Source organism: Aulonocara stuartgranti (genome assembly GCF_965226115.1).
Source record: "Aulonocara stuartgranti genome assembly, chromosome: 5".
In the NCBI taxonomy this organism is placed as follows: domain Eukaryota; kingdom Metazoa; phylum Chordata; class Actinopteri; order Cichliformes; family Cichlidae; genus Aulonocara; species Aulonocara stuartgranti.
In genome coordinates this window covers 16,157,398-16,169,540 of record NC_138943.1, presented here as the reverse complement: position 1 = coordinate 16,169,540, position 12,143 = coordinate 16,157,398, and the positions used below count along the sequence as shown (strand labels likewise).

General features: G+C 40.2%; 3 protein-coding genes across 4 annotated transcripts; 2 read left to right on the top strand and 1 right to left on the bottom strand.

Moving 5' to 3' along the window:
• Positions 1-1,627: 1,627 nt before the first annotated feature.
• Positions 1,628-2,487, top strand: LOC309707380 (heat shock protein beta-7-like; the record flags this gene model as incomplete). Its single annotated transcript, XM_082534690.1, has 3 exons — positions 1,628-1,706; positions 1,884-2,017; positions 2,353-2,487. The coding sequence occupies 3 exons, from the start codon at positions 1,628-1,630 to the stop codon at positions 2,485-2,487; spliced, it is 348 nt and encodes a 115-aa protein (XP_082390816.1).
• Positions 2,488-2,921: 434 nt separating this feature from the next.
• On the top strand, positions 2,922-5,589 carry cplane2 (ciliogenesis and planar polarity effector 2). 2 transcript variants are annotated; one of them, XM_082534646.1, is made up of 5 exons: positions 2,922-3,258; positions 4,348-4,500; positions 4,660-4,784; positions 4,881-5,020; positions 5,220-5,579. In XM_082534646.1, the coding sequence occupies exons 1-5, from the start codon at positions 3,147-3,149 to the stop codon at positions 5,437-5,439; spliced, it is 750 nt and encodes a 249-aa protein (XP_082390772.1). In that variant the 5' UTR covers positions 2,922-3,146; the 3' UTR covers positions 5,440-5,579. The 2 variants fall into 2 exon arrangements, with proteins under 2 accessions (XP_082390772.1, XP_082390773.1); XM_082534647.1 differs by lacking the exon at positions 2,922-3,258 and adding an exon at positions 3,704-3,827 and having other exon boundaries at positions 5,220-5,589.
• A 1,573-nt stretch (positions 5,590-7,162) lies between these two features.
• Positions 7,163-11,849, bottom strand: LOC309706085 (rho guanine nucleotide exchange factor 19). Its single transcript, XM_082532328.1, has 12 exons — positions 11,539-11,849; positions 11,083-11,253; positions 10,939-11,003; positions 10,563-10,837; positions 9,048-9,208; positions 8,807-8,959; positions 8,595-8,724; positions 8,442-8,516; positions 8,107-8,199; positions 7,871-8,019; positions 7,562-7,726; positions 7,163-7,478 (listed from the first exon to the last, which is right to left on the bottom strand). Exons 1-12 carry the CDS (start codon positions 11,667-11,669, stop codon positions 7,433-7,435), a joined length of 1,614 nt encoding a protein of 537 aa, XP_082388454.1. The 5' UTR covers positions 11,670-11,849; the 3' UTR covers positions 7,163-7,432.
• Positions 11,850-12,143: the final 294 nt, after the last annotated feature.

Here is a 12,143-nt window from a genome sequence, read left to right as displayed (position 1 = left end):
CACTAACCATTGCACCACCATGTCGTCCATATAATAGTGCCTCTCTCTGCAAAGTATGCAGAAATTTTCTTTGAACTTGAGCGTTGTCTCCATTGCAATGATCTTTCCATACTATCCCAATCTCCACGTGTTGTGATCATCTGTTTCTGGAAACCTGAAGCTCAATCAAAATCTATCCTAATCTGCTGTCTGTTCAATCTAAGATGTATTCACTGCTACAGATGTGCTTACATTAAACACACTTCATATTTAAGGCCTGCTACGATGTAGGGTTTGAAGTTGGATGGTGGCTCTGACATGCAGGCAGATGAGCTGCTGTGATGACCCTTAAAGGGAGCAGCCAAAAGAAGATACTTCATACTTGTTCATATTTGTCTTATTCCATTAGCTCTGCAACAACAGAGAGTGTGAATCAAACCTTCAGTCTCCTTTTCAAAAGGTAAAAGCATCATCATTATGCATTGCAGCTAATAGTTGCTCTGTTTCTAGACTACACTCAGTAATAGCATGTCACACAAGTGTGCTACACAAAAACTGAGGGCATGGTGTGATGGACCCGCACACAAGAATTTCACTCACATGTACTGTACCAGTGTACCTGCACATGTGATGTGACAATAAAAGTGATTTGATTTATTCAGTTTTTGCAGTGCTTTAACAATCCAACACCATAATTTCTTCACTATATTATGGAAATCATACTAAAAAAACCAAGAAAAGTAAAAGATAGTGGCTTACAAATTACAATGTCTTATTAAATAGTGTTGGGGACAGGTTGAGTTGTCCTAGTTCTTAATTATTTCAGAGCAGAGCGGTGCACAGGCACACATATTCAGACCAGGCTCTTAGGCCTATCTAAAGGCCTAAGGCTCAGTGGCCTTACTTACTTTAGCAAATGCACATGCCCCTCTAAAAGGCTTTACACAGGGTAACATCCCAACATGGACCCAACATGATATGAACCCATAAATTAGTTGATGATCAAACCAGCTTTTATCAGTGTGTTTTGCTTTTCATTCGCCGGTACAGCCTCACAGAGCTTGTTTTGCCGTGTTTGTCATGCAGATGGAATTGATAAGGCTTCGTTACTTTGGCAAGGTGGGCCAAAATGTCACACTTACTCATGAGTGTGCTCCTTCATACCCACAGCTGTGATTAATCACCCCTCTGCTCAGTTTAACTGGAAACTCATTGACACTGGGTCTTTTGTGTCAAATCCCCCTTACACATCCTTAAAACGAGCACAGTTAAATTATAAATTATGAAAGATAACGTGACCTTTGTGGCTTAAAGTTAAGACTGGCAGCTCACACAATGATAATTATTATAATTATAGTATATTGCTTCACACAGAAACATCTCCGCACCCCTTTCTCACACATAGACACAAAGACTCACATGGACCCCAGTCATGGGTGCGGCTAAAAATGTCAGACCCCCTTGACAACAGTTCAACAACAGTTCTGACACATTAAATATCTACAATCGGTGTCATGTTCCAGTCCAGCTGGATCATTAAGGGACCAAGCCACAGCCACACCCGGTGGTACACACAATTTCCCAGTAGCCTATAAAAGACTCAGTGCATGATGGTAAAGGTTTTAAGACAGACAAAGGAGAATTTACTATGGAGAAAAATGGGAGAAATTTATCTGAGGATTCAGGATTGCTAAATCAGCACAGCACCAGAGAACACAAATTTACAGGTCAGCTGGACAAAAACAGACACAGATATACTTTAATATATATATATATATATATATATATATGTATATATATAGCACTGCAGGGAACATATTAGCTAAAGAAAAAACTAAATCAATATGTATCAAAATGTTGTGGATTTTATTTTAAAATCTCTATTATACAAATGACTATTTCAGATCATTTACAGCCTACAGGAAAGGTGCAGATCACTGGAGACATTTTTCAGTTCACTCTTGATGTGAGTGAATTTTCTCCAGAGGATGTCATCATTACATCCTCCAACAACCTAATAGAGGTGCATGCAGAGAAGGTGAGCCCTGCAGTCAGGCTGGTGTAAAATCAGATGTTATCTGTGACAGTAACTTAACTGATGGCCTGAGTTATATTATTAAGTTATACTATTCATTTATTTAAATGAAATTAAAGCAATGCACTGGCTTTAGTTGTTTGATTGTGTGTTAAATTTTAGAACTATTTGTCTTCTTTTGTTGTGAAACAATACACTTTTGATTCAGGACCTGAAATTTGGATTTATATCTTTTGCTGTCTCTATGGTGTTTTCTTTGAATTTGATGGCTTGATGGTTTCATTGATGGTTTAACTTTCTGCTTTGTTCTGTTCTCATAACCTGTTTTTGCCGTGCAGCTGGGTGAAGATGGAACAGTCACAAATACTTTTTCCCACCAGTGCAAACTGCCATCTGATGTGGACCCCATATCTTTGAGCATGTCCATGGCGAGCGGTGGGCTCCTGACTGTCAGGGCTCACAGAGTGTGTTAGTGTATAATTTCTGTGCATTTCAATTAAAACACATCAAGCCTCGTTTTATTTGAACTGTCTTCTTTGCTCCGTTGTATTTTGCCTGCTGTAACCTCAACATTAAGTGACTTACAAATAGAGTTCGATGGAGTTTAGCGACCTCAAGTGTCCGGGGGAAGGACTGGGGGAAAGTTTTTTTTAGAATGTAACATTTATTTTCAAATGGGAAGGAAATATACTGAAACATATAGTTGTTGAAATAAATGCAAATAAGAGTAAGTAACCTTTATCATATTAAAAAATATCAACTGTAAAATATCCAACAAAAAACTACGTTGAATTATTTCATCTACAACGGAATAAAGCAAATAAAAGTAGTAAAGAGTATTTACGGGTAAACCTGAAGGCAACACCACAATTTGAGGGAAGTGACGACATAGGTTGTCAAGGGACGCTTTAGTTTACGGAAGTTTTTACATTTTGCGGACAGCGGTTGTTATAATTTATATTTAGGGGTTTTTGTGATTGATGTGGATGCTTTAAATGTTTTATTACTGCAGTTCAAGTCTGTAACAAGACAACGTTTAAAATAATATCCTCTGGCCCAGACGGGAACCGACTTTTGGCCTTTTTAAGCGACAAACCCGAGCTCTGTGTGATGCTGTAGCTTTGTAACCGACATGGCAAAGGTTCCTCCCCCAGGATCAGTCGTAGTCGCAGACTGGCATCGATATAAAGACAGTAAAGAGTATTTCAGCAAAATCCTCCACAAGAAGAGACGGAGAAACTTTGGTAATGTCAGCTAAATAGATATGTTTCCAAATTACAACAGTTTTGTCTTTTTTTCTCCCCCAGGGGACCTTACGCACTCATATGTAAAGAAAAAAAAAGTATAAGTATTCAGAAATACCGCAAATTCTTCTTGCAGCTGATTTATTGCGACTGAGACTACTTGAAGTGCAGCCACTCATCAGACAAATGCAAAAACGTTTGTAGGCAGTATCTGTGTTTCACTGGAAATCAGCTATAAAAGTAGCTAGCGAATAAATGTGCATTTATTTCAAACCTCAACATAAGGGTTTTTATGAAGTACAAACTCCCCATTTGTTGTTGTTTGTGGAGGATAAAAACCCAGAATAATTTATAAATAGATTAAAGCAACCCACGAGGCTGTAAAATATTGGATTAAAACATATTGGGGACTATATTTTTAGCTGCACCATTTCTCGGTGAACAATCAGCTGCGGCAAATTGGCGGTTTTATTCATACATTGCTAAGTAGGCACCAGTGTGACAGAGTGAAATATGAACCATGGACAGTATGGGTACCTATGAGGACAGAGACAGCCACAAGCCTTAAGGTGGGACTGGGATCACATCAGGGAAAGTCTCTGGGCCCCTTCCTGTTTGCAGTTGTGATGGACAGACGGAGTCTCTGTGGATTATGATGTTTGCAGATTACAAGATACACTTGGGGTGTGCTGAGAAGACATGGCAGCATTTTAAATCATGGATTTATGACACGCAAGGAGATAAACAGGGGAGAGAATGATGCCATAGTGGCATCTTTAGTTTAGTTTACTAAGATCTCCATTAGCTGCAGCATTGCTATTCTTCCTGGGGTCACTTGTGATAGAAATGCCAAAATCTGGCCACACGTAGCACAAGTAGTCGGGGACATGCTCCACCCTTTGGTTTGGTTTGAAAGTTCTTCTTGATGTCCAGAGATGACCAAAAGTGCTGGACTTTCCTCCACGGTCACTCACTGGATGTTAATGGGGTGCTTTTAAAGACAAATTCTATTAACCCTATATCATATTCTATTATCCTGACTCAGGTGTGCAATTTCTTTCAGTGGTCCTTTTAAAATGTGTTTTTCAGGCCTTTTGGAGTCTCCAGTGATGCCTCCACATGTAGCTGTGGACACAGTTCATTATAAGATCTTCATCTCTGGTAAGAGCGGAGTTGGGAAAACTGCTATTGCTGCACGTCTTGCAGGCATGAATATTCCCAGCATGCACCATGAAACCACAGGTAAGCCATTCAAACTGCTGGTGTAAAAACACAGATTTTTAGCTAGATTACGTAGAACTAAGTGTGAGCCTTTTTTTTAAAAAAGTAGTTTACAAAGTTTCAAAAAGTTAAGAGGCTGACAATGTCACTAATATTCTTTGTCATCTTTTGTTGCTTAAGGCATTGAGACAACAGTGGTGTATTGGCCAGTGAAGCTAAAAGAAAGCAGCAGAGTGCTTTTCTTCCGTTTTCAGCTGTGGGACTGTGGAGAGAACGCCTTACGCAGATTTGACCATTTGCTTCCAGTATGAATGAGATAAAGCAAAGACTAAAACAATTATTCTAGATGTGGAAAACAAACAGATTTCTGTGTTTTGTCTGATCTCCTTTCTCTCTTCCAGTCCTGCAAGGAGCAAGTGGATGCGGTCCTCTTACTATTCTCCTTCACAGACAGGACATCATTTGATGATCTGCCAAATCAGCTCGCCAAATGGTCCGAGCCATCTGTCAGGCGTGTTGTGAAAATTGTGGTTGGCACCAAGTATCCTTTTATCTTCCTTACAAATAGTTGGAAATGCCAATCAGAAGTAATCATCCACTTTTCTATGGGATCATCTGTGGTTCTACAAGACCAGGAGGCACAACTTTGAAGTGCCAAAACCCCCCCAAAAAACTAAGATGAGTCTGTGGCACAAACACACTCTTTACATAAACATATCCTTAATTAATGTTTCCTTCAGATTCGACCTTTTCATGCACTGTGATGTGGCAGAGAGAGATATAAGGGACTTCCAGGAGACATGGGGTATCCCGGTACTGCGTACAGGCGGGGAGGTCACAGACGGGCTGGGCGACGTAGCCTCGCTCCTCAACTGCCTTGCAGAAAACCTGTGGCATCAGGACTGCGTTACAGCTGGCTCAGCCAGCCACCATTCACAGGAGACAGTGACTCTGCTTTAAAAATGAACGTTGTTTTAAACAGCCTGGACTGAACCAGAGATGAGGGTGCTCACCTCTGAATGGGGCTCATGTTGAGATGATGATACTACATTACTTGGCTCCAAATTATGTATTCTAAACCCCCCCCCCAAAAAAAACAGTAATACTTAATAAAAAATAAAGTCCAATACTAAAAAAAAACTGAAAAGAAAGTTTTGGATTATTAATATCACCTCAAAACATCTTTTGGTGACAGGATATACAGGGAGTGCAGAATTATTAGGCAAATGAGTATTTTGTCCACATCATCCTCTTCATGCATGTTGTCTTACTCCAAGCTGTATAGGCTCGAAAGCCTACTACCAATTAAGCATATTAGGTGATGTGCATCTCTGTAATGAGAAGGGGTGTGGTCTAATGACATCAACACCCTATATCAGGTGTGCATAATTATTAGGCAACGTCCTTTCCTTTGGCAAAATGGGTCAAAAGAAGGACTTGACAGGCTCAGAAAAGTCAAAAATAGTGTGATATCTTGCAGAGGGATGCAGCAGTCTCAAAATTGCAAAGCTTCTGAAGCTTGATCATCGAACAATCAAGCGTTTCATTCAAAATAGTCAACAGGGTCGCAAGAAGCGTGTGGAAAAACCAAGGCGCAAAATAACTGCCCATGAACTGAGAAAAGTCAAGCGTGCAGCTGCCAAGATGCCACTTGCCACCAGTTTGGCCATATTTCAGAGCTGCAACATCACTGGAGTGCCCAAAAGCACAAGGTGTGCAATACTCAGAGACATGGCCAAGCTAAGAAAGGCTGAAAGACGACCACCACTGAACAAGACACACAAGCTGAAACGTCAAGACTGGGCCAAGAAATATCTCAAGACTGGTTTTTCTAAGGTTTTCTGGACTGATGAAATGAGAGTGAGTCTTGATGGGCCAGATGGATGGGCCCGTGGCTGGATTGGTAAAGGGCAGAGAGCTCCAGTCCGACTCAGACGCCAGCAAGGTGGAGGTGGAGTACTGGTTTGGGCTGGTATCATCAAAGATGAGCTTGTGGGGCCTTTTCGGGTTGAGGATGGAGTCAAGCTCAACTCCCAGTCCTACTGCCAGTTTCTGGAAGACACCTTCAAGCAGTGGTACAGGAAGAAGTCTGCATCCTTCAAGAAAAACATGATTTTCATGCAGGACAATGCTCCATCACACGCGTCCAAGTACTCCACAGCGTGGCTGGCAAGAAAGGGTATAAAAGAAGAAAAACTAATGACATGGCCACCTTGTTCACCTGATCTGAACCCCATTGAGAACCTGTGGTCCATCATCAAATGTGAGATCTGATTTGTTTTTGTTTTTGAATGTCAGAAATGTATATTTGTGAATGTGGAGATGTTATATTGGTTTCACTGGTAAAAATAAATAATTGAAATGGGTATATATTTGTTTTTTGTTAAGTTGCCTAATAATTATGCACAGTAAGTGTCACCTGCACACACAGATATCCCCCTAAAATAGCTAAAACTAAAACTACTTCCAAAAACATTCAGCTTTGATATTAATGAGTTTTTTGGGTTCATTGAGAACATGGTTGTTGTTCAATAATAACATTATTCCTCAAAAATACAACTTTCCTAATAATTCTGCACTCCCTGTAAAATGCCACTATGGCATGGTGAGCATATTAAATATTTTGTCCGATTGTCATGTTATACACTTGTACTCCGGAAAGTGAATTAGAAATCATTTTATTATCAATTAAAGTAAACTGTACACTACTTAAAAATTAATTGGTATTTTAAAGTCAGTCAGAAACAACAAAAAACGTCTGTAGCGATGATCTAGCTCATCGTGAGGTTAGTGGACGTTTGAACAAAGCGCACCGAGTGCATCTTCACCAAGAACAGTGCAAAGCGTAGACTGAACCACTGATGAACCTTAAAAAGTGAACAAGTTAACATTGTTTCAGTTGTTAGTTACATGGAGCCAAGTTTCGTCTTTAAAGTTTAAAGCTGTTAAAAGGTCAGTGTCTCGATGACAGCGCCTTCATCCATGCCTCTTTCTCCGACCTGTAATTTAAAAGAAGGCCATCAGATGGTGAGGGGGACTCCAACAGTGGATGTAAGGACTTACAGATTTTATTAACTCTTGCCTTGTGTCTGTAGCAATTATCATTGCAGTCGGATGTCCTGTTTGAGTTTTAGAGAGATGTAGCAGGAAGGAGTATGAGGGCAGACCCAGGACTTCAGTCTTCACAGGCTGAACGCTCACGTGTTCTGGGAATTGAGCATGGTCCATTACTTTAAAGCGCTCATCTCTGAAAGGGATGAGGGGGGGAAAAAGTAAGATTAGAAGCACATTTACAATGTGGATCATAAAGATCCTATTTTTTGTTGACTTGCAGCAGCTTGGACTGTACAGAGACTAAAAAGTTTGATTGCTAGGATTGCTAGTCAAATACTTTTTCATAGAGACGATCAAAAGGTCATTGAAGAGGTGGAGGTAGACGCCAACGAATGACATTCTTAAGTTATAAGCGCTCTCCTTGGTCAGCTGTTTCAGGGCTCCGTGGTGCACCAGGAAACGCTTGCTTGTGACCATGGGAACTGACTGGATGGATGAAGAAGACGCACTCTGTTACTGCTGCAGGTTAAAGAAGACCACTTTGTAGTCTATTAAAAACATTTGTGTCATCACCTTAACTTTTCCGAAATCCAGCAGCATTTCGAGGCAGACCAGCTCCTCAATCTGTTTCATTTTTCGGACCCCCTTGTCACACTCTGTCACTATCTGGGGTCAGAGTAGTGCAGTTGTAGAAGAATTAGGCAGATTTTTCACTTAAATAAAAAAAAAGCTGTCAATACTGAAGTGCAGAAATTCTGTTGCAAGTAAAAATTGCATTCAGATTGGCAAGCATAACATTTTTATTTTTTTTTTTTAAACAAGATCAAGTATAAAGTAGCAGAAAATGGAAAGTGAATCTTTTTCTCTCGCCTGTCTTGGCATGAGTGTACAGATCTGAAAAGCATTACCTCATGAATGGCGTCTATTGCTTTTTTAAGGTTTGAAACTGAGTCAGAGTCCGGCTCAGACAGTTTCAGGATGCTCTGAAATGAAAGAAAACAGAAACCTTAGCTAATGGAGCAAAAATCTGTTTAACAGTTCAAATCTCATCAGACGTTTACCTCCAGCAGAAGCTTGATGCGAGTAATTCTCTGGAAGGGAAGGACGAGGAAGGACTTGAGGGTCTTTCTTTGACACACCGGGTCACTCTCGAGTTTCTTCAGGGTATACAGAAAAATTCTGTTGTGCTGCCTTGAAAAGGGAACATTTAACAGAGTTTGCATCGCAAGGTGTTGAGAATGTATTTGTATTCTGAAATACAGAGTACACTTACAGCTTTTCGTTGATAAGGGCTTCTTGGTACATCATATTCGTCACATACGGCACATAGAGAGTCTGGAAATGTTTGCAGTGCTGGAGGACGACGTCGCCAACCTGAGGGATCAACACGTTCTCTCCCAGTCGGCTTTCCAAATCCGTAAGAAACCTAAAAAGACACCAGGAGCCCAACTAAGTTAAAACATCAGGACAACCTGCCCATATATACAACAAGGTGCTACGTGTGGAGCTCTCACTTTTCACTGGCCACCATCACGTGTTGAATTTTGGAAAACAAAATGTGATGTTCTGTTTGAGACAGAGTCTGCTTGAGTTCCTGCGACTTATAAAAGTGATTTACGGCCACGCCGAGGCTCCTTAGGTAAGATGCTTCTGAGCCGATGAGCTCGAACATGGTCTTTAGAGGAAGAAAAGGAGGTGGTGGGGGGTTATTGGCAATCAAACAAAATTTAGACTGCTTTATCTCCAACGAAGGTAATAGTGTTTCAAAATACCAACCATGTCAACAAATTCCATAAAAACCTGGAAGAGCAGCTCCTGTTGCCATACAATTAAATCCTGATGTCAGCACAATATTTTTTAAGCACTCAAATGAACTGAAAGGAATTACCTAAAAATCCAAAATATACCTATAAAAGGACTTCTTTTTGCAGTTCCCCTTATTTTAATTTCCTGGTAATAGTTCTTAACCATTGCTGTGGATTAATTGAGCTCACTCTGGTTTTCCAGTTTGAGCGGCCTGTTTAAGGTCACTGCAAAGCATCTCAATCTGATTTAAACCCAGACTTTGACTACGCCGATTCAAACCTTTATTTGATGCTTCTTTCTTTCTGGACATGAACTGATGGCTGGACATTCTCCTTCAGGATTTTCTGGAAGTCTTTAGAATTCATGAAGATTTTGGAATTATTCCAGAAGATACCTGAATTAAAAAGTTCAGTTCAGTTCAGGATCAAAATGTTTTTGGCAAATGTGAGATGAGCCTTTGTGTTTTCTTGGGGGTCCGCAGTGTTTTTGTTTTGCCTTGGAATTCTTTCATGGATGTCATTTTTGCCCAGTCTTTCTTAATGCTGAATCATGAACACTGACCTTTAAGGAGACAATTGAAACCTGCAGTTCTTTAGATGTTATGGGTTCTTTTGTGGCCTCTTAGAGGAGTTGAAGCGCTCGGAGTAATTTTGGAAGGTTGACCACTTCTGGTAGGTTCACCACTGCTCCAAGTTTTTACCATATATGGATATTGGCTCACTCTGTGATTTGCTGGAGTCCCAAAGCCCTTAGAAGTGGCTTTGTAATCCATTCCAGATGTCGGTTTTTTTAGTTTGTGGCCTGACATGCTGCTTTTTGACATCTTTCATCTTATTTCACTATAAATCAGTTTTTAAGTAATTTCTTGATTCATCAGGTCTGGCAGTGATAGACTAAGATGTGGCTAGTGAAACTGAATTAAGGTTTCCACAAAAAAGGGTGGTGAACACAATTCACGATTTCCCAAATGGAATTACTTAATTACTTTTTTACAGGACTCTACATTTGCAGTCAAACATACGCTATACAGGTAAAGACTGAAATGTTGCGATCGAACAAACTTGATGCAGGCATATTTAACTTCATTAAAGATCCTAAGAGCAATATGAACACTTGTGCTCTGCTTCATGAGTGTGATTATAATGTGCCTTCCAGTTTAGTTAAATTGCATGCATCATCTCTAATACATGAAACAGCTTTTTGTTTTTTACATTTTTGCACACCTCTTGAAGGCGAATCTCTCTGGCTGTCAAGCTGCTGAGTAGACCAGATGCCTTCACCTCATCCAGGTCTTGCCAGAGTGTACTTGGAGTCACCCTAATAGGCTGAGATCGAGGAGTTGCATGACGAGCGCTTCGCTGAGGGCTTTCAGCACGAGTCATCGGTGTCTGCAGGCTTTGCAGATACTTGGGAGTTATCAGTTCAGACAACAGACCGTCTTTGAGTCTGTGGAGATCATCTTTCATTGTCTGCAGACAGTAATCCTGATACAGTGGGACTGCAGAGCAGAATGAGAAAGACAAAAACAGCTTTACAAAAATTACGCTTTAAAATTTAAATGTGATGATGATGATACCTTAAGAAGAAGGTTAAACTTACAAATATGAATGTACTTCGACTGGAATCGTTCACTCTGCAATTCCTCCCCAATCACATTCTCTTCTCTGGATTTATTAAGAAGGCCACATGCAGTTAGCTATAAAATATTTTTGCCAAAGTTAAGAGATCCCCACCTCATCTTACCCTTCTTTGCTTTTATCCGGATCACATTGTGCGGACGAGCTTGAGTTATCTTCCTGAAGTCCAGGTGGCAAGAAGATTTTCAATTTGTGCGCTGCCAAATGATTTTTTTTCAAATCCCATGTGCGCCTTAAAGCCACCAATCTGAGAGCTGGAGATATGTCTAAGGGAAAACTGTGACGGGATAAAAGATTTTATAGTTCTGGATAAAAAGGCTCACCTGTTTTGTACTCATTTTAGATTAAAGAAAATCTCATATGTGGGGCCAGTTCCCCCATTGCATCAATTTGACTTAAAATGATGAAAACTTTAAAAATTTGAACAGGAAACTCATTATGACTCAATACTTCACTACATTTGCATTTACTGCATTTGAAATTGAGATGCATTTAGTCATAATGAAGCAGTTTATAAGTTTTTTAAAAACCATTGGCATCTTTCAGGGGCTGAGGTCCTTACCTGCAATTCTCAGGCTTGTTTAAAGACCCGCTGCCTCTATCAAGGCCTCCAGTGTGCTCTGCCCTGCTGTTTTCCAGAGAAAAGCCCTGACAGAGCATCTCTCTCCCCTCTGTGGTTGGTGACTGAGACATTAATTACTCAGTAGATGACTTCTAAACTAGTGTATGTTTGTAATGGTTTTTCTCACTGTGGGTGTCAGCTGTAGTCTGGAACTGATCTTTTACTATACCCTTTCCAAAGTGGATTTGGGTGGATCCTTCCTGTGTCCCACAGCCAATCAGACTACACAGTTTGAGTTACCTGCAGTCTGAGCGTTTAGCAGCAATCAAAAAACAAACTAGAAGCAGGTGTGTTTCTTTACATGCTCCTTCAGGGTTTTACAACTATGGAGGCTTGTTTCTGCCACAATTAAAAACAAAACAAAAAAACAACACAGCTGTAAGTCAAAGTTTGAGGTTATTATCTCAAAATTTTAATGTAACTCAAAGTGTCACATTATTTTCTTAGAAGTCTGAGTTAGCAGGTTAAACTTATGGATGTCAAAAGATCTTTTTTTTTTTTTCTTTTTCCCAGTGGTGCCACCAAGCTTCCATACACAAGAGCAG

Bases quoted from the DNA above. Each gene is read 5' to 3' on its own strand.
- cplane2 (XM_082534646.1), top strand. From the start codon at position 3,147: ATGGCAAAGGTTCCTCCCCCAGGATCAGTCGTAGTCGCAGACTGGCAT. The intron at 3,259-4,347 runs GTAATGTCAGCT...TGTGTTTTTCAG, and splicing joins GAAGAGACGGAGAAACTTTG to GCCTTTTGGAGTCTCCAGTG. The intron at 5,021-5,219 runs GTATCCTTTTAT...TGTTTCCTTCAG, and splicing joins AAAATTGTGGTTGGCACCAA to ATTCGACCTTTTCATGCACT.
- LOC309706085 (XM_082532328.1), bottom strand. From the start codon at position 11,669: ATGTCTCAGTCACCAACCACAGAGGGGAGAGAGATGCTCTGTCAGGGC. The intron at 10,838-10,938 runs GTAAGTTTAACC...TCTGCTCTGCAG, and splicing joins GTCGAAGTACATTCATATTT to TCCCACTGTATCAGGATTAC. The intron at 8,960-9,047 runs GTGAGAGCTCCA...GTGTCTTTTTAG, and splicing joins GTGATGGTGGCCAGTGAAAA to GTTTCTTACGGATTTGGAAA.